We start from the raw sequence: 25,216 nt of genomic DNA, 5'->3' as shown, positions 1-25,216 counted from the left end.
TGGGGATTAGGGATTCAACATATAAATTTGGGGAGGGACATAATTTATTCCATACAGATGTGAGGGAATTAGCTGTATGGATATCTGAAGGAAGAACATTTATTTTAATCACATACAAAAAAATTAGGACATCCATTGCCTTTCAGACAAGGCCCAGGTCGATTAGTTGGTTGGAGGGTCAGGTGTTATAAATATGCCATATAATGGATAAGGAGGGTGGTGGTCTAGATTCAGAATCCTTGTTCAAACCCCAGTTCTGCCACTTATTAGCAGTGTGTTTTTGGGAAAGTTACTTTACCTCATAGGGAAGGAAAAATATCTTTCCTTCTACGTATTTTAGGTTCATGGCTAAGGTCCCTGTACAAACAGGCAGATTAATAAGAGAAAAGCCTGCAAATTTACTTAATGTAAGTTTTACATGACTTGGAGACTTCATACAGAAATAAAAATCTGAAGAGACCATTAAACCTGAGGGTTGTGTGTGGGTTTTTTTAATGCTAGGTTTGATGAAGATTGGATAGTTGTGGAGAAATATGACAGGCAAAAAGGGTGTGATCTAATGGTAATAAACTGGGGGAAACTTAGCAAGTCCTTAGAATCTTAACAAGTCAGATTCTTCTCTGTGACCCTTCATCTTCAGAGATAAAGATGTTCCTCTCTCCCAGGCATAGGAGGATACTTCTCACATGAGGGTCTTATAACCTGCTTCAGGGGAAGGTCAGAAAATCCTTCCTAGGTTTTGTGATCTGCTTTATGGGAGAAGGGAGGTGGGGAAGGTGAGACTGGCCTTCCTGCTTCTGCTGTTTTCTCTAATTTCTTTTCTTTCTTTCCTTTTTTTTTTTTTTTTTTTTAAGGGATAGTGTTTCACTCTCTTGCCCAGGCTGGAGTGCAGTGATGTGATCATAGCTCACTGTACCCTTGAAACCCTGGGCTCAAGCAACCTTCTTCCTGCCTCAGCCTCCTGAGTACCTGGGATTACAGGTGGGTGCCACCACGCCCAGATTGTTTTCTCAAATTTCTTCAGCTGAAAATGTTCACAATGCCCAGGTGCCATATTTTTGAGGTAGCATGTCCTGAGCCCCATTAATTTCTTTGAGTCTTGGTTTCTTAATCTGTAAAATAGGAATAATTAAAAACCTATCTTAAAGAGCTATAATAAGGGTTAAATGAATTAAGGCATGAAAAACATTATAATAGTTCCTGGTCCGTAGTAAGTGGCATATAAATGCTAGCTTTTATTTTTATAAATATGTTTGCCTCCTTGACAAATGTACATATTGCAAGTTAGCCAATCTTTGGTGACCCCAAACACGTGAGTTGCCAATCTTCTTCTATAAGATTCTGATGGGCTTATCAGGCTTTCTTAGAGAGCAAGAAGGTCAGAGATCAAGGGGCAAACTAAGTCAGAAAAAATCTGTTAGGAAAAGATAAGAGGCGTTTGATGGGAATACCTGGTTTAAATACCAAGTTTTAAGGGCCACAGGTAGGCTCAAAATTTGGGCTGTACAGAGCCAAAGGTTTGGAGTTAGACAGAAGCAAGGACAGAGTTTAAAGGGAGAAAAAAGGTTCAGCGTGACAGCAGGCCAGGAATAAATGAGAAGGTGTCCACAATGACTGCTGCGAAGGCGCACCCTTTTCTCAGCTCCTCAACCAACCCCATCAGGAGGCTACATGAAAGGCTCTGGTGAGAGTCAAGGGTATGTAAATAGGCTGGTAAATAGTTATGCTGGGTCTTAAGCTTGCAAGGGATATATGGATGTTTATCTTATTATCATTTAATTTACTTCGCCCCTATTGTGAACATAAACTCCATGAAGACAGTTATTTTTTTTTTTTTAAGAGGCAGGGTCTTGCTCTGACCCTGTCTGGAGTGCAGTGGTGTGACTATAACTAATTCACTGTAATCTCAAACTCCTGGGTTTAAGCCAGCCTTCTGCCTCAACCACCTGATTAGGACTCTAGGCATGCACCGTAGCTCCTGGCTAATTAAAAAAATTTTTTTTTTGGTTGGGTGCAGTGGCTCACACCTGTGGTCAATGTGGGCAGATCACCTGAGGTCAGGAGTTCCAGGCCAGCCTGGCCAACACGGTGAAAGCCCCGTCTCTGCTAAAAACACAAAAATTAGCCAGGTGTGGTGGCTCGTGCCTGTAATGCCAGCTACTCTAGAGGCTGAGGCAGGAGAATTACTTGAACCCAGGAGGCAGAGGTTGCAGTGAGCCGAGATTGTGCCACTGCACTCCAGGCTGGGCGACAGAGCGAGGCAGGGTCTTGCTATGTTGCTGAGGCTAGTCTTGAACTCCTGACCTCAAGTCATCCTCCTGCCTTGGCCTCCCATGGGATTATAGGCATGAGCCACCACTCTGCCTAAAACAGAATTTTGGTCTGTTTTGCTCCCTGCTGTATCCCTGGCACCTAAACAGTACCTGACACATAGTAAAAATGCAACAAATATTTGTTGGGTGAACAAATAAAATTTTCATAAAACAACAACGATATGCTATGAACATAGGCTCTTCCTCCTGGTCAGGGTGGTAGTATTTCTCTAGCTTTCCCAGTGGTTCCCAAGACTGCCCTTCTGACCCATAACTTTCTAGTGAGAACAGGTACCAGATTTTTGACAATGGTGACCCTAAATCCAGAACCCTGTTAATGAGATACTCAGGTTCCCCTCACAGGGTTGTTAAGGGAAACTGAAGTGGCATAGGGTTAAGAATATGGTCTGAAGGCACCAGAAAACTGAGAGAGTAGATATACATGAAGATGTTCAGGGAGAATCAGAAGACAAGGATTGGTGATTTCTATTACCTTAACCTTGGTGACCCTTCTCATTTCCAGCAGGGATATGAGATTTAACAAGTAGAGAGGGTTTCTGTGGTAGATAAGTTCATGACCTGATTCATACTCACTTATTTGGAATTGTATCCTGTCCCTAATCCTGGCTAAGGTGTGAGTCTAGGTGGTCACACAAGTCTCTGCACCTTTCTTAAAGGAAATGCTTCCAGTCTTTTGTCATTGAGTGTTTGCTGAGAGTTTGTCATATGTGGCTTTTATTACGTTGGAATAGTTTCCTTTTGTTCCTAATTTGTTGAGTGTTTTTTTATCATGAAAGGGTACTGAATTTTGTCAAATGCTTTTTTTTTGCTTCAATTGAGATGATCATGGTTTTTTTTTTTTTTTTTCCTCCATTCTGTTAATGTGGTATTTATATTGATCGTTTCTATGTTGAACCATCCTTGCATTTCAAGATTAAACCCCACTTGGTCATGATGCAAAATCTTTTCTACTATCCTGCTAAATTCAGTTTGCCAACATTTTATTGAGGATTTTTGCATCAGTATTTATAAGGGATATTGGTCTGCAGTTTTCTTTTCTTGTAGTGATTTCTTGCTTTGATATTAGGGCAATACTGGCCTCATAGAATGAGTTAGAAAGTGTTCCCTCCTGTTCAACTTTTTTATGAAAAGTTTGAGATGGATTGGTATTAATTCTGTAAATGTTTGGCAGAGTTTACCAGTGAAGCCATCGGTCTTGGGCTTTTCTTTGTTGGGAAATTGTTTTCAACACTGATTCAATCTCATCACTAGTTGTAGGTCTATCCAGATTATTTATTCATAACCCAGTCTTGGTAGATTTTGTGTTTCTAGGAATTTGTCCATTTCATCCACTTTCTCCAATTTGCTTATGTAGTCTGTTATAATCATTTTTACTTTTGTAAAATCTATGGGAATGTCTCCATTTTCATTTCTGATTTCAATAACTTGAGTCGTCTGTGTTTTTTCCCCCCATCTAGCTAAAGGCTTGTCAGTTTTGTTGATCTTTCAAAAAATCAGTTTTAGTTTCATTGATTTTTGCTATTGTTTTTCTATTCTCTGCCATTTATCTCTGCTGTAGTCTCTATAATTTCCTTCTGCTAGCTTTGTGTTGCGTTTGTATTTCTTTTTTCTAGTTTCTTAAGTTGTAAAGTTGTATTGTATAAAAAATTTGATATCTTTTTAATTTTTTTTTGTTGTAGGCATTTATAGCTATAAATTCCAACTGAGGACTGCTTTTGTGGCATCCCATCAGTTTTGGTATATTGTGTTTTGGTTTTCATTGTTGGTAAGTATTTCATTTGTTGATAAGTTGGTATCATTTTAGCTCATTGATTATTTAAGAGTATGTTGTTTAAATTCTACAAATTTAAGAATTGTCTAGTTTTACTTCTGTTATTGATGTCTAAGTTTATTCTGTTGTGGTCAGAGAAGATATTTTTTATGACCTCTATCTTTTTTTTTGAAATGGAGTGTCTCTCTGTTGCCCAGGCTGGAGTGCAGCAGGGCGATCTTGGCTCACTGCAAGCTACACCTCCCGGGTTCATGCCATTCTCCTGCCTCAACCTCCTGAGTAACTGGGACTAGAGGCACCCACCACTAGGCCCGGCTAATTTTTTGTGTTTTTAGTAGAGATGGGGTTTCACTGTGTTAGCCAGGATGGCCTTGATCTCCTGACCTCGTGATCCGCCCACCTTGGCCTCCCAAAGTGCTGGGATTACAGGTGTGAGCCACCGCACCTGGACTATGACCTCTATCTCTTAAAATTGATTGAGACTTAACTCGTGGCCCAATATATGATCTATCCTGGAAAATGTCCCATGTGCATTTGGGAAGAATGTGTATGCTGCTATTGTTGGGTAGAGTGTTCTATATATGTTAGATCTAGTTGGTTTATTGTGTTAAGTCCTCTATTTCCTTGCGTATCTTCTGCCTGGTTTTTCTTTTATTTACAGTGGGGTATTTAAGTCCCCAACTATTATTACAGAACTATCTATTTTTCCCTTTCATGCTGTAAGTTTTTGCTTCATGTATTTTGGTGGTCTGTCATTACATGAGTAAATGTTTACCATTGTGTATTTTCTTTCTATATTGAATCTTTTATTAATGTATATTATCCTTTCTCTCTTATGAGCTTTTTTGATTTACAGTCTATTTTGTCTGATATTCGTATAGCAACCCCTGCTCTGTTTTTGTTACTGTTTGCATGGAATATCTTTTTCTATCTTTTCATTTTCAATCTGTTTGTTTTTGAATCTAAATTGAGTCTCTTACAGATGGTATATAGTTAGGTTACATATGTTTTACTTTTATCATTGTTTGTAAATGATACATGATAATTGTACATACTTATGGGGTACATTGTGATATTTTGATACATGTATACAATATGTAATGCTCAAACCAGGGTAATTAGCATATCTACCATCATAAACATTTATCATTTCTTTGTGTTGAAAACATTCCAAATCAATTCTTCTAGCTATTTAAAAATATACAATAAATTGTTATAGTCATTGTATAATGCTATAGAACATTAGAATTTATTCTTCTTTTCTAGCTGTACTTTTGTATCTGTTAATCAACCTTTGTCTATCCTTCCCTCTCTCCTATCCTTCTCTGCCTCCAGTAACCAATATTCTATTCTCTACTTCTATAACATCAACTTTTTTAGCTTCCACATATGAGTGATAACATGTCACGCTTATATTTCTGGGCTTAGCTTATTTTATTTAACATAATGCTATCCCATCCAAACTCATTCATATTGCCATGAAAGAAAGAATTTTGTGCTTTTTAAAGATACTGGCTAAATAATATCTCATTGTGTGTATATACCATATTTTCATTATCCATTCATCTGTTGGTAGACACCTATGTTGATACAATAACTTGGCTATTGTGAATAGTGCTGCAGTAAACCTAGAAGTGCAGATATCTCTTCAACATACTAATTTTGTTTCCTTTGGATATGTATCCAATAGTGGGATTGCTGGATCATATGGTAGTTCTATTTTTAGTTTTTTGAGGATAATTTATACTGTTTTTGATATAACTATATTAATCCACATTCCCACAATCCACTGTTGGTGGGAATGTGGATTAATATAGTTATATCAAACCCTTTCTCTATCAGTGATTTTGGTTTCTTTTTGGTTCTCCTTACTCTGAATCCTCAACAGCATTTTAAAAAAATAATCATTCAAATTGGGATGAGATGATATTTCATTGTGATTTTGTTTGTATTTACCTGATGATTAGTGATGTTGAGCATTTTTTTTCACATACCTGTGGGCAATTTGTTATATATCTCCTTTTGATAAATGTCTATTCAGTTCATTTGACCAGTTAAAAATTGGTTTATTTGGTATTTTTGCTGCTGACTTGTTTTAGTTCCTTGTATTTTCTGGATATTAATCCCTTGTCAGATGACTAGTTTGTAAATGTTTTCTCCAAGTTTTCTGTATGTTGTCTCTTCACTCTGTTGATTGTTTCTCTTGCTATGTCAGTTTGGTATAATGTGATTCGTCTATTTTGTCTTTGTTACCTGTACTTTTGAGGTCTTCAACATGAAATATTTGCTCAGACCAATGTCTGATGTATTTCCCCTATATTTCATTCTAATAGTTTCATAGTTTCAGGTCATAAGTCTTTAATCCATTTTGAGTTGATTTTTGTACATGGTGAGAGATAGGGGTCTGGTTTGCTTTTGCTTTTTTCTTTTTCTTTTTTTTTTTTGAGACAGGGTCTCACTATGTCACTCAGGCTGGAGTGCAGTGGCATGATCTCAGCTCACTGAAACCTCTGCCTCCCAGGCCCAGGTGATCTTCCCACCTCAGCCTCCTGAGTAGCTGGGATTACAGGCTTGTGCCACCATGCCTGGCTAATTTTTTGTAGAGACAGGGTTTCACCATGTTGCCCAGGCTGGTCATGAACTTCTGGGCTCAAGTGATCTGCTTGCCTTGGCCTCCCAAAGTGCTGGGACTACAGGTGTGAGCCATCATGCCTGGCCTGGTTTTATTGTTCTCTTTGTGGATATCCAGTTTCCCAGCACTATTTGTTGACAAGACCATCCCTTTCTCTATCAGTGATTTTGGTTTCTTTGTCAAAAATCAATTGGCAGGCTGGGCATGGTGGCTTACAACTGTAATTCCAGAACTTTGGGAGGCCAACACAAGAGGATTGCTTGAGGTCAGGAGTTGGAGAACAGCTTGGTTCACATAGCAAAACCTCTCTCTAAAAGAAAAAAAAAAGCCAACAAAAAATTAGCTAGGTATGGTGGCCTGTGCCTGTAATCCAGCTACTTAGGAGGTTGGGGTGGGAGGATCATTTGAGCTCAGGAGTTCAAGTCTGTAGTAAGCTATGATCCTTCCACTGCACTCCAGCCTAGGTAATAGAGTGAGACTTTGACTCAAAAAGAAAAGAAAAAGAAAAAGAAAAAAAAATAGTTGGTTTTAAATACATGGATTTATTTCTGGGTTTTCTATTCTGTTCCACTGGTCTATATGTCTGTTCTTATGCCAGTACTATCCTATTTTGGTTATTATAGCTTTATAGTATATTTTGAAGTCTGGTTGTGTGATGCCTCCAGGTTTGTTCATTTTTTTCTTTTTTCTTTTTCATACAGATGGGGTCTTGCTATATTGCCCAGGCTGGCCTTGAACTCCTGGCCTTAAGCAATACTCCTGCCTCGGCCTCCCAAAGCACTGAGACTACAGGTTTGAGCCACTATGCCTGGTTTCAACTTTATTCTTTTTGCTCAGGATGGCTGTTCAGGATCTTCTGTGGTTCCATGCATATTTTAGTGTTTTTTTTTTTTTCTATTTTTAAAAAGAAAGAGTGTCTCTTCATTTTGTGTGTCCTCTTCAATTTCTTTCATTGTGCTTTATAGTTCTTCTTATAAATATTTTTACCTCCTTAGTTAATTTTTTAAGGTATTTTTTGGTAGTGATTGTAATTGGGATTGCTTTTTTGATTTCTTTGTCTGATAGTTCTCTGTTGGTGGATAGAGACATTACTGATTTTTTAATGTTGATTCTGTATCTTGCAAATTTACTGAATTTGTTGATCGGTTCTAAGAGTTTTTTTGGTGGTGCTTTTAGGTTTCTTTACACAGAAGTTCATGGTGTCTGCAAATAAGAACAATTAGACTTCTTCCTTTCCAATTTGGATGTGCATTATTTCTTTATTTTCCCTAATTGCTGTGACTCAGACTTCCAGTATTATGTCTAGTAAAAGTGGTGAAAATAGGAAACCTTGTGTTATTCCTGATCTTAGGAGAAAAGCTTTTAATTTTTCCCAATTAGGTGTGATGTTAGCTTTGGGTTTGCCATATATGGCCTTTATTATTTTGAGGTATGTTTCTCCTATACGAAGTTTGTTGTGGGTTTTTATCATAAAGGGATGTTGAATTTTATCAAATGCTTTTTGAGCATCTATTGAAATGATTATATGGTTTTTGTTTTTGGGTCTGTTAATCTGATGTATTGCGTTTATCGATTTCCATATGTTGAATTATCCTTGCATCCCTTGGATAAATCTTACTTGATCATAGTGAATTATCTTTTTAATGTGCTACTAGATTTGGTTTGCTAGTATTTTGTTGAGGATTTTTACATCTGTCTTCATCAGGATATTGGCTTATAGTTTTCTTTTTTTGTTACGTTACTGTCTAGTTATGGTATCAAGGCAATGCTGGCCTCATAGAATGAGTTTGGAAGAATTCTATCCTCCTCAATTTTCTGGAAGACTTTGAGAAGAATTGGTAATTAGTTCTTTAAATGTTTGGTAGAGTTCAGCAGTGAAGCCACTGGGTCCTGGGTTTTTCTTTGATAGGAGACTTTACTTCTGTGGTATCAGTTGTAATGTCTCCTTTTTTATGTTTCTGATTTTTATTATTTGGATCTTTTCTCTTTTCATGATTAGTCTAACTTGTGGAACTTTACTAATTTTATCTTTTTTTAAAAACCAGCTTTTTGTTTCATTGATACTTTTTTTAGTCTCAGTTTTATTTGTGCTTTGATCTTATTTCTTTCTTTCTCACTTTAGGTTTAGTTTGGTCTCACTTTTCTAGTTTGTTGAAATGCATTGCTATGTTGCTTATTTGAAAGCTTTCTATTTTTTGATGTAGGCATTTATTGCTATAAATTTACTTCTTAATACTGCTTTTTCTGCATCTTATAGGTCTTGGTATGTTGTTTCTATTTTCATTTGTTTCAAAAAATTTTTAAATTTCCTTCTTAATTTCTTTATTGACCAGTTAATTATTCAGGAACATGCTGCTTAATTTCCATGTATTGGTATGATTTCAAAAGTTTCTCTTTTTATTAATTTCTATTTGTACTCCCTTATGATCAGAAAACATACTTAATATGATTTAAATTCTTTTAAATATATTGAGTCCTCTTGTTTTATAGTCTAACATGTAATTTATCCTGGAGAGTGGTCTATATGCTGATGAAAATGATTTGTATTCTGCAGCTGTTGGGTTAAATGTTCTGTAAATGTCTGTTAGACATTGGTCTACAGTACAGCTTAAATTCAATGTTTCTTTGCTGATTTTCTAGATTATCTGTTCAATGCTGAGAGCAGGGTGTTGAAGTCTCCAATTATTGTGTTGGAGTCTATCTCTCCCCTTAGATCTAATAATATTTGCTTTATATATCTAGGTGCTCCAGTATTGGGTGCAGGTATATTTAGAATTGTTATATACTCCTCTTGCTGGATTGAGCCCATTATCATTATATAATGACCCTCTTTATTATGTCAGCTCAGCCCTAACACAACTGCTCAACTTGATCCAGGGTATTGATTCTTCAGGGAGCAACATGCCACTTCAACTCAGGCCTGGTTGTGTGTGATTGTTCTGGGCAGCCCAAGTGCTATTTCCCTGGATGCAGGGTACCACTTCAGGTTAGATACTGGGGTCACGACTACTCTGAGCAACCAAGGCACCATTTCCTGGAATGCAGAGCACTGATTCAACTTAGGCACTGGGGAGGTATGACTGACTTGCGTTGCCAAGGTATCATTTTCCCACGAAGCAGAATACTACTTTAGCTCCAGCCCAAGGGGGCAGTGGGAAGGGTAGGTAGAGTGGCTCCACCTCTGCTTGGTTCTGTGGAAAAGGGTATAACAGCAGCTTGCATCTTGGCTTGAGTGTGTCAGGCCACTGGGATGGGGTGGTTTAGTGGTGGCTTAGCCTCAGAGCTGAAAGGGAACCTTGGCTACTCAACCCCAGAGCAAGACACACTCCAACCATAGTACCAATACTAAAATAGTATAGTGCAGTAGCTGTGTGAGCCACAGTGTCTGCTCCTTCTCTGGGAAGAACACAGCTATGTGGACTCCAGGAATCTCCCTTAGCTGGGTTTAGTGTCTGTGAGGACTCCAGAGGACTCCAGTGCTGAGGTCTGTAGGTGTCCAAGGAGTTGATGGGGGCTGCTGGGAATTTCTTGCTTTATTTCCTCACTGTAGGAAGAAGTTCCTCCTTGTTCCCAGCTGATTCCAGTTGGGGAATGAGATGGTTCAATCCTGGCATTTTCTTGTATTCTTTATATGGCCATCCCAAGTTTCTGTTATTCCTCTGGTGTACTTCTGCTCTCTCTCTCCATTATTTTTGTTAAAATATAGCTTATTTGTTGTTCTGGCTGTCTTTGTGAGGAGGACAAGCACTAGGGCTTCTAGTGAGCCATCTTGCTTAGATCAAGTATTTTTTTTTATTATTATACTTCAAGTTCTAGCGAACATGTACACAACGTGCAGGTTTGTTACCTATGTATACATGTGCCATGTTGGTGTGCTGCACCCATTAACTCGTCATTTACATTAGGTATATCTCCTAATGTTATCCCTTCCCCTCCCCCAACCCCATGACAGGCCCCAGTGTGTGATGTTCCCTGCCCCATGACCAAGTGTTCTCATTGTTCAATTCCCACCTATGAGTGAGAACATGCAGTGTTTGGTTTTCTGTCCTTGCAATAGTTTGCTCAGAATGATGGTTTCTAGCTTCATCCATGTCCCTACAAAGGACACGAACTCCTCCTTTTTTATGACTGCATAGTATTCCATGGTATATATTTTCCATGTAGTTGAGCGGTTTTGAGTGAGTTTCTTAATCCTGAGTTCTAGTTTGATTGCACTGTGGTCTGAGAGACAGTTTTAATTTCTGTTCTTTTACATTTGCTGAGGAGTGCTTTACTTCCAACTATGTGGTCAATTTTGGAATAACTGTGATGTGGTACTGAGAAGAATGTATATTCTGTTGATTTGGGGTGGAGAGTTCTGTAGATGTCTATTAGGTCCGCTTGGTGCAGAGTTGAGTTCAATTCCTGGAAATCCTCGTTAACTTTCTGTCTCATTGATCTGTCTAATATTGACAGTGGGGTGTTAAAGTTTCCCATTATTATTGTGTGGGAGTCTAAGTCTCTTTGTAAGTCTCTAAAGACTTGCTTTATGAATCTGGGTGCTCTTGTATTGGGTGCATATATATTTAGGATAGTTAGCTCTTCTTGTTGAATTGATCCCTTTACCATTATGTAATGGCCTTCTTTGTTTCTTTTGATCTTTGTTGGTTTAAAGTCTGTTTTACCAGAGACTAGGATTGCAACCCTTGGTTTTTCTGTTTTCCATTTGTTTGGTAGATCTTCCTCCATCCCTTTATTTTGACCCTATGTGTGTCTCTGCATGTGAGATGGGTCTTCTGAATACAGCACACTGATGGATCTTGATTCTTTATCTAGTTTGCCAGTCTGTCTTTTAATAGGAGCATTTAGCCCATTTACATTTAAGGTTAATATTGTTATGTGTGAATTTGATCCTGTCATTATGTTAGCTGGTTATTTCGCTTGTTAGTTGACGTAGTTTCTTCCTAGCATTGATGGTCTTTACAATTTGGCATGTTTTTGCAGTGGGTGGTACTGGTTGTTCCTTTCCATGTTTAGTGCTTCCTTCAGGAGCTCTTGTAAGGCAGGCCTGGTGGTAACAAAATCTCTCAGCATTTGTTTGTCTGTAAAGGATTTTATTTCTCCTTCACTTATCAAGCTTAGTTTGGCTGGATATGAAATTCTGGGCTGAAAATTCTTTTCTTTAAGAATGTTGAATATTGACCCCCACTCTCTTCTGGCTTGTAGAGTTTCTGCCAAGAGATCCGCTGTTAGTCTGATGGGTTTCCCTCTGTGGGTAACCCGACCTTTCTCTCGGGCTGCCCTTAACATTTTTTCCTTCATTTCAACTTTGGTGAATCTGACAATTATGTGTCTTGGAGTTGCTCTTCTCGAGGAGTATCTTTGTGGCGTTCTCTGTATTTCCTGAATTTGAACGTTGGCCTGCCTTGCTAGGTTGGGGAAGTTCTTCTGGATAATATCCTGAATAGTGTTTTCCAACTTGGTTCCATTCTCCCTGTCACTTTCAGGTACACCAATCAGATGTAGATTTGGTCTTCTCACATAGTCCCATATTTCTCGGAGGCTTTGTTCATTTCTTTTTAATCTTTTTTCTCTAAACTTCTCTTCTTGCTTCATTTCATTCATTTGATCTTCAATCACTGATACCCTTTCTTCCACTTAATCAAATCGGCTACTGAAGCTTATGCATTTGTCACATAGTTCTCATGCCATGGTTTTCAGCTCCATCAGGTCATTTAAGGACTTATCTACACTTTATTCTAGTTAGCCATTTGTCTAATCTTTTTTCAAGGTTTTTAGCTTCTTTGTGATGAGTTTGAATATGCTCCTTTAGCTCAGAGAAGTTTGTTATTACCGATCATCTGAAGCCGCCTTCTCTCAACTCGTCAAAGTCATCCTCCATCCAGCTTTGTCCCTTTGAGCTATGTTCCTTTGGAGGAGAAGATGTGCTCTGATTTTTAGAATTTTCAGCTTTTCTGCTCTGGTTTCTCCCCATCTTTGTGGTTTTATTTACCATTGGTCTTTGATGATGGTGATGTACAGATGGGGTTTTGGTGTGGATGTCCTTTCTGTTTGTTAGTTTTCCTTCTAACAGTCAGGACCCTCAGCTGCAGGTCTTTTGGAGTTTGCTAGAGGTCCATTCCAGACCCTGTTTGCCTGGGTATCACCAGCAGAGGCTGCAGAACTGCAAATATTGCAGAACGGCAGATGTTGCTGCCTGATCCTTCCTCTGGAAGCTTTGTCTCAGAGGGGCACCTGGCTGTATGAGGTGTCAGTCAGCCCCTACTGGGAGGTGTCTCCTAGTTAGGCTACTCTGGAGTCAGGGACCCAATTGAGGAGGCAGTCTGTCCGTTCTCAGATCTCAATCTCTGTGCTGGGAGAACCTCTACTCTTTTTAAAGCTGTCAGACAGGGACATTTAAGTCTGCAGAAGTTTCTGCTGCCTTTTGTTCAGCTATGCCCTGCCCCCAGAGGTGGAGTCTACAGAGGCAGGCAGGCCTCCTTGAGCTGTGGTGGGCTCCACCCAGTTTGAGCTTCCCGGCCACTTTGTTTACCTACTCAAGCCTCAGCAATGGCGGATGCCCCTCCCCCAGCCTCGCTGCTGCCTTGCAGTTTGATCTCAGACTGCTGTGCTAGCAGTGATCAAGGCTCTGTGGGCCTGGGACCCTCTGAGCCAGGTGTGGGATATAATCTCCTGATGTGCTCTTTGCTAAGGCTGTTGGAAAAGTGCAGTATTAGGGTGGGAGTGTCCCAATTTTCCAGGTACCATCTCTCATGGCTTCCCTTTGCTAGGAAAGGGAATTCCCTGACCCCTTGTGCTTCCCGGGTGAGGTGATGCCCTGCCCTGCTCCATGGACTGCACCCACTATCTGACAAGCCCAGTGAGATGAACCTGGTACCTCAGTTGGAAATGCAGAAATCACCTGTCTTCAGTGTTGCTCATGCTTGGAGCTGCAGACTGGAGCTGTTCCTATTTGGCCATCTTAGAATCTCTCTAGATCATGTATTTTTATGCATTCTGGCAATCTGTGTCTTTTGATTAGAGAGTTTACTCCATTTACATTTAAAGTAATTACTGATAAGGAGGAATTTAATTCGTTCATTTTGTTACATGTTTTTTATATGCCGTGCATCTTATTTACCTTTTGTTTCCTGCATTATTGTCTTCTTTTGTGTTTAGTTCATTTTTGTAGTGAAATATTTAAATTCCTTTCTCATTTTTTGTGTGTACATTCTACAGCTATTTTCTTTAAGGTTGCCATGGGAATTACATTTTATATTTAAAGTTATAACACTCTAGGCTGGGCGCAGTGACTCACACCTGTAATCCCAGCACTTTGGGAGGCTGAGGCGGGTGGATTGTAAGGTCAGGAGATTGAGACCATCCTGGCTAACATGGTGAAACCCCGTCTCTACTAAAAATACAAAAACAAAATTAGCCAGGTGTCGTGGTGGGCATCTGTAGATCCAGTTAATTGGGAGGCTGAGGTGAGAGAATGGTATGAACCCGGGAGGCGGAGCTTGCAGTGAGCCGAGATCACGCTACTGCACTCCAGCCTGGGCAACAAAGCAAGACTCCATCTCGAAAAACAAACAAACAAACAAAATAAAACAAAAAGTTATAACACTCTGAATTTATACCATCTTAACTTGAGTAACATACAAAATCTTTGCTCCTTTATAGCTCTGCCCTCACCTCTTTTGATTGTTAATGTCACAAGATTACGTTATTAAACGTTGTGTGTCCAAAAATGTAAATGAATACTTTCTTTAAATGCATTAGTCTCTCAAATTATTTGAAAATAAAATGTGGAGTTACAAAGCAAAGTTACAATAATGCTAACTTTTAGATTAATATGTTTTTAAATGTGTTAATCTCTTAAATTGTATAGAAAACAAAAAGTGGAGTTACAAACCATTAGCTGATGAATTTGTAAAACCACTGGCTTTTATAAGTGCCTCTGTATTTACCTTTATTAATATCTTCATTTCTTCATGTGGTTATGAGTTACAGCCACAGGTCTAGTGTAATGAGCTAACTCAGCTTTTGCTTATCTGGAAATGTCTTAATTTCTCCCTCACTTTTAAAGGACGGTTTTGCCAAATATAGGATTCTTGGACAACAGTTTTGCTTTTTTTACTTTTAGCATTTTGAATATATTGAACCACTGCCTTCTGGCCTTAAAGTTTTTGATGAAAAATCTGCTGATGATCTCATTGAGTATCTCTTGCGTGTGATGAATTGCTTTTCTCTTTCTGATTTCAAGATTCTTTCTTTGTCTTTGTCTTTCAAAGTTTGATTATAGTGTGTTTTTGTATGAGTCTCTGTCAGTTCATTTTTCTTGGAGTTTGTTAAGCTTCTTGGATGTTTATATTTACATCTTTCCTCAAATTTGTAAAGTTTTCCACCATTATTTCTTTAAATATACTCTCTGCTCATTTCTCTCTTTCTTTTCCTTTTGGAATTCTCACATTGTATTTGTTGGTCTGCTTGATAGTGTCCTATAAGTCCCTTAGGCTCTATTGACTTTTCTTCAATTTTTTTTTCCTTCTGTTCTTCAGACTTAATAATTTTAATTTTATTTTCTCAGATTCACTAGTTCTTTCTTCTGTCTGCTCAAATCTGCTTTTGAATCCCTCCAGTGAATTTTTCATTTCAATTATTGTTCTTCTTAACTCCAGAATTTCTTTTTCTCTCCTTAGGTTTTCTGTATCTTTATTTATATTTCCATTTTGTTCATGCATAATTTTCTTTTCTCCACATCTCCCTTTAGTTCTATGAGCATCTTTAAGCTATTTTTAAGGTATTTGTCTACTGTATCTGCCATGTGTTTTTTTTCAGGACATGTGGTTTATTTTTATTCTTTAAATGGACCATACTTTCCTGTTCTTTGTATGCCTTCTGATTTTTTTTGAAAACTGGACTTTTGAATCTAGTAACATGGTAACTCTGGTAATTAGATTCCCCTCATTTCCCAGAATTTAATGTTTTTTTGTTACTGTTTTTGTTGATTGTTATTATTTTTTATTGTTGTAGGCTATCTCTGTTCCAAGGATTAACCTGAAATATAAATTTAAGGTCTTCTCAGGTATTTCCTGAGCTTTTTCCTGGACATGCACAATCACTTTCTAATTTCTCCCATATATGCAGTTGTTTTTGAATGTCTGGCTCCCAAAAGAGGAAAAAGAGAAAAGTGAAGGGGAGAAAAAAGAGCACTGGCCCTTTAAGTCCCTTAAAAGTCACTTCAGCTAGTAGGGAGGTGCTTGCCACAGTGGGGCTAGGTACAACAACAATGGCTGCCCACCTCTGTCTGTACCTCTGTGAGCAAAAGCAGCAATCAATGATTGATCAGAGCACAGATCTCTACTATTTGGAAGACAGGGTCCTTTTTGCCAACCCTGGCTCTCACAAGCTATGTACAGGTTGTTCCAGAAACATATGCACATTTACCAGTTACAGGGCTGGGACTGGGAATGGGTAGATGGTACTGTGTTCAGAGTACTGAAATTAACTACAATTTATTGTTCAAGCCTTCCCCTGGAAGTTGCAAGCCTTCAGTATATTCTAATGTTCCAAAATTGTTACATCACACTGATTTGCCAGCTCAATTGTTATCTAAGTAGAGAGACAGGTTCCTTGTGCTTCCCACTCTGTCATCCTTCTGGAATCCTCTTTCCACAGTTGTTTCAATAGAGTGATGCTCATCCTTTTTCCTTACATTACAGTCCACAGGCAAGAAACTGAAATTCTGTGCCCAGATGCAAATCCTTAGCAGAATCAACCTGTGCCATCATTGTCCCCTTGATAGGTGGAGCCATCAAGCACATTGCCTGCCACTATCAGGAAACCTGCACAGTTCTGGATCAGTGATTGCTAATCACCTCTCTGTAGTCCACACAAGCCATTAAGAGTAGAGCATGTAATAAAAGTACTTTCTTTCAAATATGGAACTTGGCATTTTGATGAATCAGAAAGCAGAGGAGCCTCTAGAAAATGCTGGCGAATTTCTTTGGGAGCAATGCTAGTATTTTTCCGGGACATGTATGATAGTAATGAACATAGGGATTGGTATTCTATCATCATCCTTGCCAGCAGCATGGAAAGTGTTATCTCTGGGAAGCATAACTTTCAATTCTTGTGTCTTAGTCATCTGGGCTGCTATAAACTGGGTAGCTTGACAGAAATTTATCTCTTATTTTTCTGGAGGTGGATCAAGTTATCTGTAGATTCAGTGTCTGGTGAAGGCCTATTTCCAGGGTTATTAATGGTGCCTTCTCACTGTGTTTTCCCATGGTGAAAAGGGCAAACAAGCTCCCTTTGGCTTGTTGATAAGCCATTTATGAGGGCTAATCACTTCCCAAAAGGCCTCATCTCCCAATACCATCACCCTGTGGTTAGGATTTCAACCTATGAATTTGGGGTGGGAAGACATAAACATCAAGGCCGTGTCATCTTGTCTCAATTTTCTATCCTAATCCCTTCACTCATATGGGCAATTAAAGTCCCAGAAAACTGAGGGCCTCAGGAAATTTTGTTTCAGTGTCATTCCCATCTGGTAGTTCTCAGGTATTGAGCGAAACCTAGGGATGTGAATCTTTGGGTGTACACATATTCTAGGAACTATTGAAAATTGCATCCTGAATTGGCCAAGTTAAATAGACTTAAGCTGGGCTACAAAATCCAAATAGGCCTAGATGAGTGGAGATGATCAAGTTATGAAGGCAGACAGGGTAGAGGATGAAGAAAGCCAATACATAGGAAGGGTAGAAGCAGGTGGAAAAAAGAAATCTCGAGGAAACTTTAGAGCCAGAATCCAAATGTTCATGGAAGCATTTTATTTGGTGCCCATGACCACTGATACAAAAAAGCCAAAGCAAAATGAATGTGCAACTCCAGTTTCAATAATATCAGGCCTTTTCAATGCTACAGCCTTATTATCTTGCAAATTTATCCCCCTCTCCCGACCTCATGCAGTTGGTTCCTAAGTCTGATTCTACCTCTTTAATACTTAATCTATTTCTCTGATGACGAGAGTAATCTAAAACAAAAATTTGATAGTTACTTTTTTAACTTAAGTGCTTCAATGCCTCCCATTTCCTAAAGGCTTAAATATTAATATCTAAGGTAGTATGTAAGACTACTTATGATTTTTGCCCCCTGCTTATTTTTTCTTACTCATGTAACACCATTTCCCCTTCCTCTCTAGCCGCAGTGATGTACTGTTAGTTCCTAGAATATGCCATTCTTATACATTCCTTTGTGACTCAGTTCCTCTGGATGTTGTCTGGAATATTCTATTCTTGTCTGTCTGCAAACTTCTCCTGGTCCTCTAAGACTTTCTGTCTCTCTAAAGGCTTTACTGACCTACCAAGACAGAGTTGAACACCCCTTCCTCAGGACTTCTTTTATATCTGGCACACAGCTCTATTTTAGCACTCACTGAATTATAATGATTTGAAAGTCTGAGTGTTTCTAGAGAGCACATACAATGTCTAATTTACTTCTATGCCTTGAGAACCTGGGACAGCTCTTGATACATAGTAGGATCTCAGATAGGCTTTGAATAAACAATATATTTTTGTTTAAAAGCAAAAGGAACTTGTCAACAAGTTCATGTTGTTGATAATCTCTTAGATTCAATATTTGATGTCTGAAGTATATGATGTTAATTCCTTCCTTGATTTAACATGTGTTTATTGAAGATCTATCCTAAGCCAGAAATGGACAATAATCAACAAAAATAAATATGTACTTTACTACTTTTACAGAGTTGAGAATTTATTGGGGAAACTTACTACTATTTTAGAAATTATTAAAGAAAATATAACATCTCTCAGGTTTGGCCCATGATAATAGTCTGAGATTGTCCCTAACACAAGCTTTCCTGAAATATGTCAAAGCCTTTGCCTGTTGGACTACTTTCATTTCTTGTATGCTGCAGGCTCGCCTCTTGTTCTTCAGCATACAAAGCCATTTTGGTTGATAAACACAACAAATTAAAAATCAAACATGCAAAATAGTAAAACATCTTGTTTTAATCCAAGCAAAATTTTGTCTTCAGAAATGTAGAGGGTTGGGATACATGAGTAACTTTACAGTTTACCAAATGCTTTTATATTTATAGTGGTATTTGGTTTTGCTTATAGGAAAACCAAAGGAATGTTGGGGGAGCATTCAAGAGTCAACAAAACAGAATCATCTTCTTAGGCTGGAGGGACTACTATTTTAGGCAGTGAGAGGTTACTGAAATGTACCCAAGCAAATAAGAGTCCTAGTCTCTGCCCACAGCCAATAAGACACTAACTTCTGTCGCAGGCAGTGTGACTAGAGGAATGAAAGAGGCTCCCAGATCTTGGCATTTTGGAAATGGAAAAGGAAAACAAAAAAAATGTATATTCCTGTGAAAATCAGATATCAGAAAATTGAAACAAACACAGTCCAGGTTCCTACTGTCTTGAGCTCTCCAGAGGGTTATATTCTGCTTCCTTCTCATTTAGGATTACCTAAAAAGAAGGGCAGAGTTAAGAGCAAAAATGTATAGTTAGGTCCATTCAAAGACATAACAGCCAGCTCACAGGGGACAGACATTCTTTTTAAAATGTTCCTTGAGACAGGGGTGTATCTTTCTTGAATTTGGCTATACCTGTTTTCCTCCAGCCCCTCAGCTGGAGGTGGTAACTAACTAGGAATTACTGCCAGAGAAGCAATTTCTTCCTTTTAAGTGAAGTGCTGCTATGGCAAAGACATGCTGCTTCAAGGGTTAAACTTTAAAACACTCATTTTGATATATAAAGAAATTGTAAATAAAGCACAAGGCAAAGTTGCAATTTCAGTTTGTGTGCAAAGTAGTAACAATTTCCTAAACTGATGCTGTTGTTTTGCTTAGTCCAGAGCTTTGAAAACAAACAAGTTTTACAAAACCTGTATTAATAATGTAACATTAAGTGCACTATTACTATTTTCCTCTCTTTTTCTGGGTCTCAGAGAAGATGAAGTTTTCTTGATTATCTTTTTAAATAAAAGTTGTAGGCCAGGTGGAGCTTTCAAGGTGACTTTGTCTGAGACTGAGGGAAGGAAGGAAATGAGGAAGGGAAAAAAACAAAAACCAAAAAACTACAGATTACTTCATACCTCTTTCAAGCTTAAACAGAAATCTACTTTGGCTTTCTAATAGACTAGTTTTCCAAAAGAGAGCTTGGGCTTTGGCTAAGACCCCTCTGGAGTCACTGACTTGTCCATTAGATACAGTCTCAGGAAAGCTAATATAATGACACATTTCGTCTATAAACTTAAGTGCAAAATAACCAGGTACAAAACTTTGGGTTCTCTATCTTAAGAGCAGCAAGTATCTATGTTCTTTTCTCAAAACTGGATCCTGTCAATTTCCGGAATTAACCACTTTACCATTGTGGTTTACTTGCTTGTTTTTGTTGGGCAGAGTTGCAAATGTAATGAGGGAAGGGGGTTCTTGCCCTGGTTTAGTACCAGGCAAGGTTACCAAGGGGGCTCATTCTGGTTCCAGAAAGCAGAGCTGGTCATCTTCATTCTCCAGAACTGGGAGTGGATCATTCCCACTCCCCGGAATCTGGAGTGGGTCTTCCCCACTCCCCAAAACTGAGAGCGGATCATCTCCACCCTCTGCAGAAGAAAGACAGTCAGGGCCAAGCTCTTTGCCCCCTGCCACTTTGGACTTGATTGTCCCCATCAGACCTTCAAAAGATCTGAATGTGGCCGACTTCTTTATGCCTCCAAGCTTCCTGCAGAGGGCAGTGCCCATGGTGGACAGAGCAGCTGACACCTTCTGTTCCACATAGGTGTTGGAGACCTGAACATCAAGCCAGCTCTTGGATAGATTCTGTCTCAGCCCTACCAAAGCTGTGAAGCCTAACTTCCTCTTGAGCTTCCCACAGCGTCTATCTTTGGCTGCTAGTACGTGGCGTAGGGTTACAATTTCAGCCTCCAATTTCGTGAGTTTGGCTTTGAGCTCTCTTTGCTCAGGCTCTGTCAGATCCTCCAGTTCAGAAGTCGAGTGGGATTCATATGTGCCCACAGAGGTCTCTGTCCTGGCATGTGGCATGAACTGGGAAAGAAGATCTTCATTAAGAGAGTCTAGGTTCAATTCTTGGTAGAAAGAGTCGAATTCTTGGGCTGCAGAGAAATAATCTTGGCCAGCAGAGTCGAAATCTAGGCCTGCAGGCTCAGACTTTTGGTGGGTGGAGTCAGATTTCAGGCGGGAGAGATCCATGACCCAGCTGGTACAATGGACCCCTTGGCAGTTGAGTTGATGGCCTGGCCTGTGAAGTAGACGCGCTAGCTCGTGGTGTTCACTTCCGGGTGGTGGGGGTGGGTAGCCGGTCAGGTCAGGGTTGCGGAGGTGGGACTTCCCGTCCAAAGTGCGAGGCTGCAGAATCTGTGCTCAGCTGAGGCGCAGCCCACACTGGCGGCATCTTGGCATCGCAAGGACCTCATGAGGTAGGCAGTGCAGAGATTATTGTCGAAAGGAGATAAATTTCTCCTGACGCGGTAAGTGACAAGCCCTGGCCTTCAAGCCAAAGCGTCAGGCAACTCTTTTCCACACCAGCGGTTTTCCAGCACTTGAAAATCATTTAAACATCATTGTGCTAGTTATGAGTTTTCAATTTTGTAGTTGCATTTTCTTTATTCCCCCCTGCCTCCACTCACATTTCTGGAAGCATGTCTGCCCACATTCAAGGTTACCAGTTGTGGGAGGTAGTCTGCACAGTAAAGTAAAACTAGTTAAATAGGATCTATCAGAGTGTGGATCCACTCTTCCCCTCCAACCTCCCACCCTAACCTCCCCCCAACCCTAATTTTGCCCAGAGTAAACTTATGCAATGGAAAAATCAGGACATTAATCCAGTGAGGTGTTGTGGTCTGGCTTCACTTAACTCATTCTATGGCTGCCTATTCTCAGAGAAATATTCTTGAGCAAGTCTTAGATTCTAGTGATTTTGTTGGATATTCTGGTAGTTCTTGCGAGCATGATCTTGTGGAGCATAATTTGATCCTCAGCAAATTTCACCAGTTTGCCCTACTCATGCCTATGTGGCTACAATGAAGCATCTAGCTATGCATTCAAACCAACTTCAGCCCTCCTTTGAGTTTATGTTCTATAGCCCTTTCACATAATTTAGTAGTGTTTATTATTGTCTTGTCCTGAATGGTGTGTTTCCCTAAGTTAAAAAATGAGAATTGTTCTTGTTGTAAACGTGAAGGCTGATGGGGGATTTGGCTGTGTGTTTAAAGGCGTGAAAAGGGCAGCAAGGGCTCCCTAAAAACCAATTTGTTCTAAAGGCTAGGCTTTTCCTCCATTGCCTGTAGAAACACTGGTGGCTTCAGGAACACTCCCAGACTCTGAATCAGAACTCCTCTTTCAAACCTGAGACGAAAGGGTAAAGAAATCCCTGAATTATGCTACATAATATGGAACATACATTCTCTATTCAAAGTTGAGACTCCAAGTCACCAAATCTGAACTTGCACTTGATTTTACTTCTCTGCATTATTTCAGCCACCAACCTTGATGCCTATTTTCTTTATATGCTTCCTCATCCTTCAATGTAAAATATGAAATATTTTATTAAACCTTGATTCATTTTGATAGAGTAATGGTTTTTTTCTCATAGCAAAACTGAACTTTTCAGATACTTGGTTTCCAGATCCCACATCAAGACATACCCTCTCATTCAAACAGGAAAAGAAGAAGTGGAATTATTTCATTTTGCAGATGATATGATTCCATATCTAGAAAACCCCAAAGGCTCTACCAAAAGCCTCCTGAAACTGATAAATGACTTCAGTAAAGTTTCAGGATATAAAATCAGTAGCATTTCTATATATCAATAATGTTCAAGCTGAGAACCAAATAAAGAATGCAATCTCATTTACAATAGCCACAAAAAAATTAAATACCTCAGACTACATCTAACCAATGAGATGAAAGATCTCTACAAGGAGACCTACAAAACACTGCCAAAAGAAATCATAGATGATACAAACTAATGGAAAACATTACATGCTCATGGATTAGAAGAATCAAAATTGTTAAAATTGCCATACTGTGCAAAGCAATCTGTGGATTCAGTGCCATTCCTTTCAAATTATCAATGTTATTTTTCACGGAACTAGAAAAAAAACTATTCTAAAATTCATATGGAACCAAAAAAGAGCCTAAACAGCCAAAGCAACCCTAAGCAAAAAGAACAAAGCTGGAAGCATGCTGCAGTAATCAAAACAGCGTGGTACTGGTACAAATAGATCAATGGAGCAGACACATAGACCAGTGGAACAGAGACTCAGAATAGAGACTCAGAAATAAAGCCACACACCTATAACCATCTGATATTTGACAAAGTCAACAAAAATAAGCAGTGGGGAAAGGATTCCTGATTCAATAAATCATGCTGAGATAGGTGGCTAGCCATATAAAGAATAAAACTGGACTCCTATCTTTCACCATATACAAAAGCTAACTCAAGATGGATTAAAGATTTAAATGTAAACCTCACACTATAAGAATCCTAGAAGAAAACCTGGGAGACACCATTCTGGACATCAGTCTTGGGAAAGAATTTATGACTAAGTCCCCAAAAGCAATCTCAACAAAAGCAAACATTGACAAGTGGGACCTAACTAAAGAGCTTCTGCACAGCAAAAGAAACTATTAATAAAGTAAACAGACAACCTACAGAATGGGAGAAAATATTCAGAAACTATGCATCTGACAAAGGTCTAATATCTAGAATCAATATGGAACTTAAATAATTGAACAAGCAAAACCCAAATAACCCCATTTAAAAATGGACAAAAGACACGAACAGGCACTTTGCAGAAGAAGACATACAAGTGTCTTCAAGCCAACAAACATATGAAAAAACATGTGAAAAAATGTTTCACATCACTAATCATCAGAGAAATTCAAATCAAAACCGTAATGAGATAACATCTCACACCTGTCAGAAGGGCTATTCTTAAAAAGTCAAAAAACAACAGATGTTAAGAAGGCTGTGGAGAAAAGGAAACGCTTATACACTTATACACTGGTGGTGGGAATGTAAATTCAGCTACTGTGGAAAACAGTTTATAGATTTCTCAAATAACTTAAAACAGAACTACCATTAATCCAGCAATCCCATTACTAGGTGTATATGCAAAAAAAACCAAATCATCCTACTGAAAAGACATGCACTCATATGTTCATCACAGCACAGTTCACAATAGCAAAGACATGGAATCAACTTAGGTACCCATCAATAGTGGATTGGATAAAGGAAATGTTGGTATATATACAGCATGGAATACTACACAGGAATAAAAAAGAATAAAATCATGTCATTTCCAGCAACATGGATGCAGTTGGAGGCCATTATCCTAATTGAATTAATACAGGAACAGAAAACCAGATGCCATATGTACTCACTCATAAGTCAGAGCTAAACATTGGATACTCATGGTCATAAAGAGGACAACAATAGACCCTGGGGACTACTAGAAGGGGGAAGTGGGTGGGCGGGGAAAGGGTTGAAAAACTAACCATTGGGTACTATGCTCAGTACCTGGCTGATTAAATCATTCGTAACCCAAACCTTGGCATCACACAATATACCCAAGTAACAAGCCTGCACATGTACCTCTGAATCTAAAATAAAAGTAGAAAAAGAAAAAGACAATAGCCTCTGGAAGAGATGCTCCTTATTGGCAATGTTCTAATCTCCTGAGTAAACCTGGCTAAACAATCCATTTTATTAGGCGTATGCATAAGCACATACAAAACAACATATATATTTTGAGAACATAGATCTATCAAATGAAAGTTTATTTAATTTATAGTGATAGTAACCAACTGTTTGTATAAGCTATCCTGTTAAGGTGTAAAATACCAAACACTCACCCCATGATTGTAAAATTTCACATCTCTAGATTAGACAATGGAATCCTCTATATTACACAAAAAGGCTCATAAAACTTCATATAAAACCAAAGGCTTTTTGATGCTATTTATTTAAGTACTAAAAATAGCCAAAGTATTTGATTCAGGAACTATAAAGAAAATGCTTGAGATTATTTGTAATCCTACAACGGTTTGATATCCTTTATTTCCAAGGAGGACACCACTGACCCATTTTTGATAAAGAAAGAACTGAGTTATTTCTCTGGTAAGGGTGATGGATTATAATAATCTTTTGTAAAGTAAAGGTAAGTGGTATAATAAAATGATTTTTTTCTCTTTATGTGTAGAAGCCTGTATATGTTATGTTCTATAAATAATTTCCTAAAGCTTGAATATGAAAACAAAGCCATATCCTCCACCAGGTCTGGGTTATTTGGGAATAGAAGTTAGATCATAGCGAGTGATACTCAAGTTTGGATATGATTAGGAACTTGTATCAGTGCCGGCAGTTTTAACCATTTGACTTCTTTTGTTATAAATGATCAATATAGAGCTTTCTGATTACATTGATGATTCAGATTGCTTCTAAA

General features: G+C 38.7%; 1 protein-coding gene and 1 long non-coding RNA gene across 2 annotated transcripts in view; one reads left to right on the top strand and one right to left on the bottom strand.

The window, feature by feature from the left end:
- Positions 1-878: 878 nt before the first annotated feature.
- LOC105489147 (uncharacterized) overlaps positions 879-25,216 on the top strand; it is a 143,875-nt gene continuing 119,537 nt past the window's right edge. The window contains exons 1-2 of the long non-coding RNA XR_011612540.1: positions 879-981; positions 4,013-4,098. This is a non-coding gene — a long non-coding RNA (uncharacterized lncRNA). The remainder of the gene's footprint in view (positions 982-4,012; positions 4,099-25,216) is intronic.
- On the bottom strand, positions 17,968-21,035 carry LOC105489146 (TPD52 like 3). Its single transcript, XM_011753845.2, has 2 exons — positions 20,426-21,035; positions 17,968-19,218 (listed from the first exon to the last, which is right to left on the bottom strand). Exons 1-2 carry the CDS (start codon positions 20,958-20,960, stop codon positions 19,205-19,207), a joined length of 549 nt encoding a protein of 182 aa, XP_011752147.2. The 5' UTR covers positions 20,961-21,035; the 3' UTR covers positions 17,968-19,204.

Source organism: Macaca nemestrina, chromosome 14 (assembly GCF_043159975.1).
Source record: "Macaca nemestrina isolate mMacNem1 chromosome 14, mMacNem.hap1, whole genome shotgun sequence".
NCBI classification, from domain to species: domain Eukaryota; kingdom Metazoa; phylum Chordata; class Mammalia; order Primates; family Cercopithecidae; genus Macaca; species Macaca nemestrina.
This window is presented reverse-complemented; position numbering and strand designations above follow the sequence as displayed.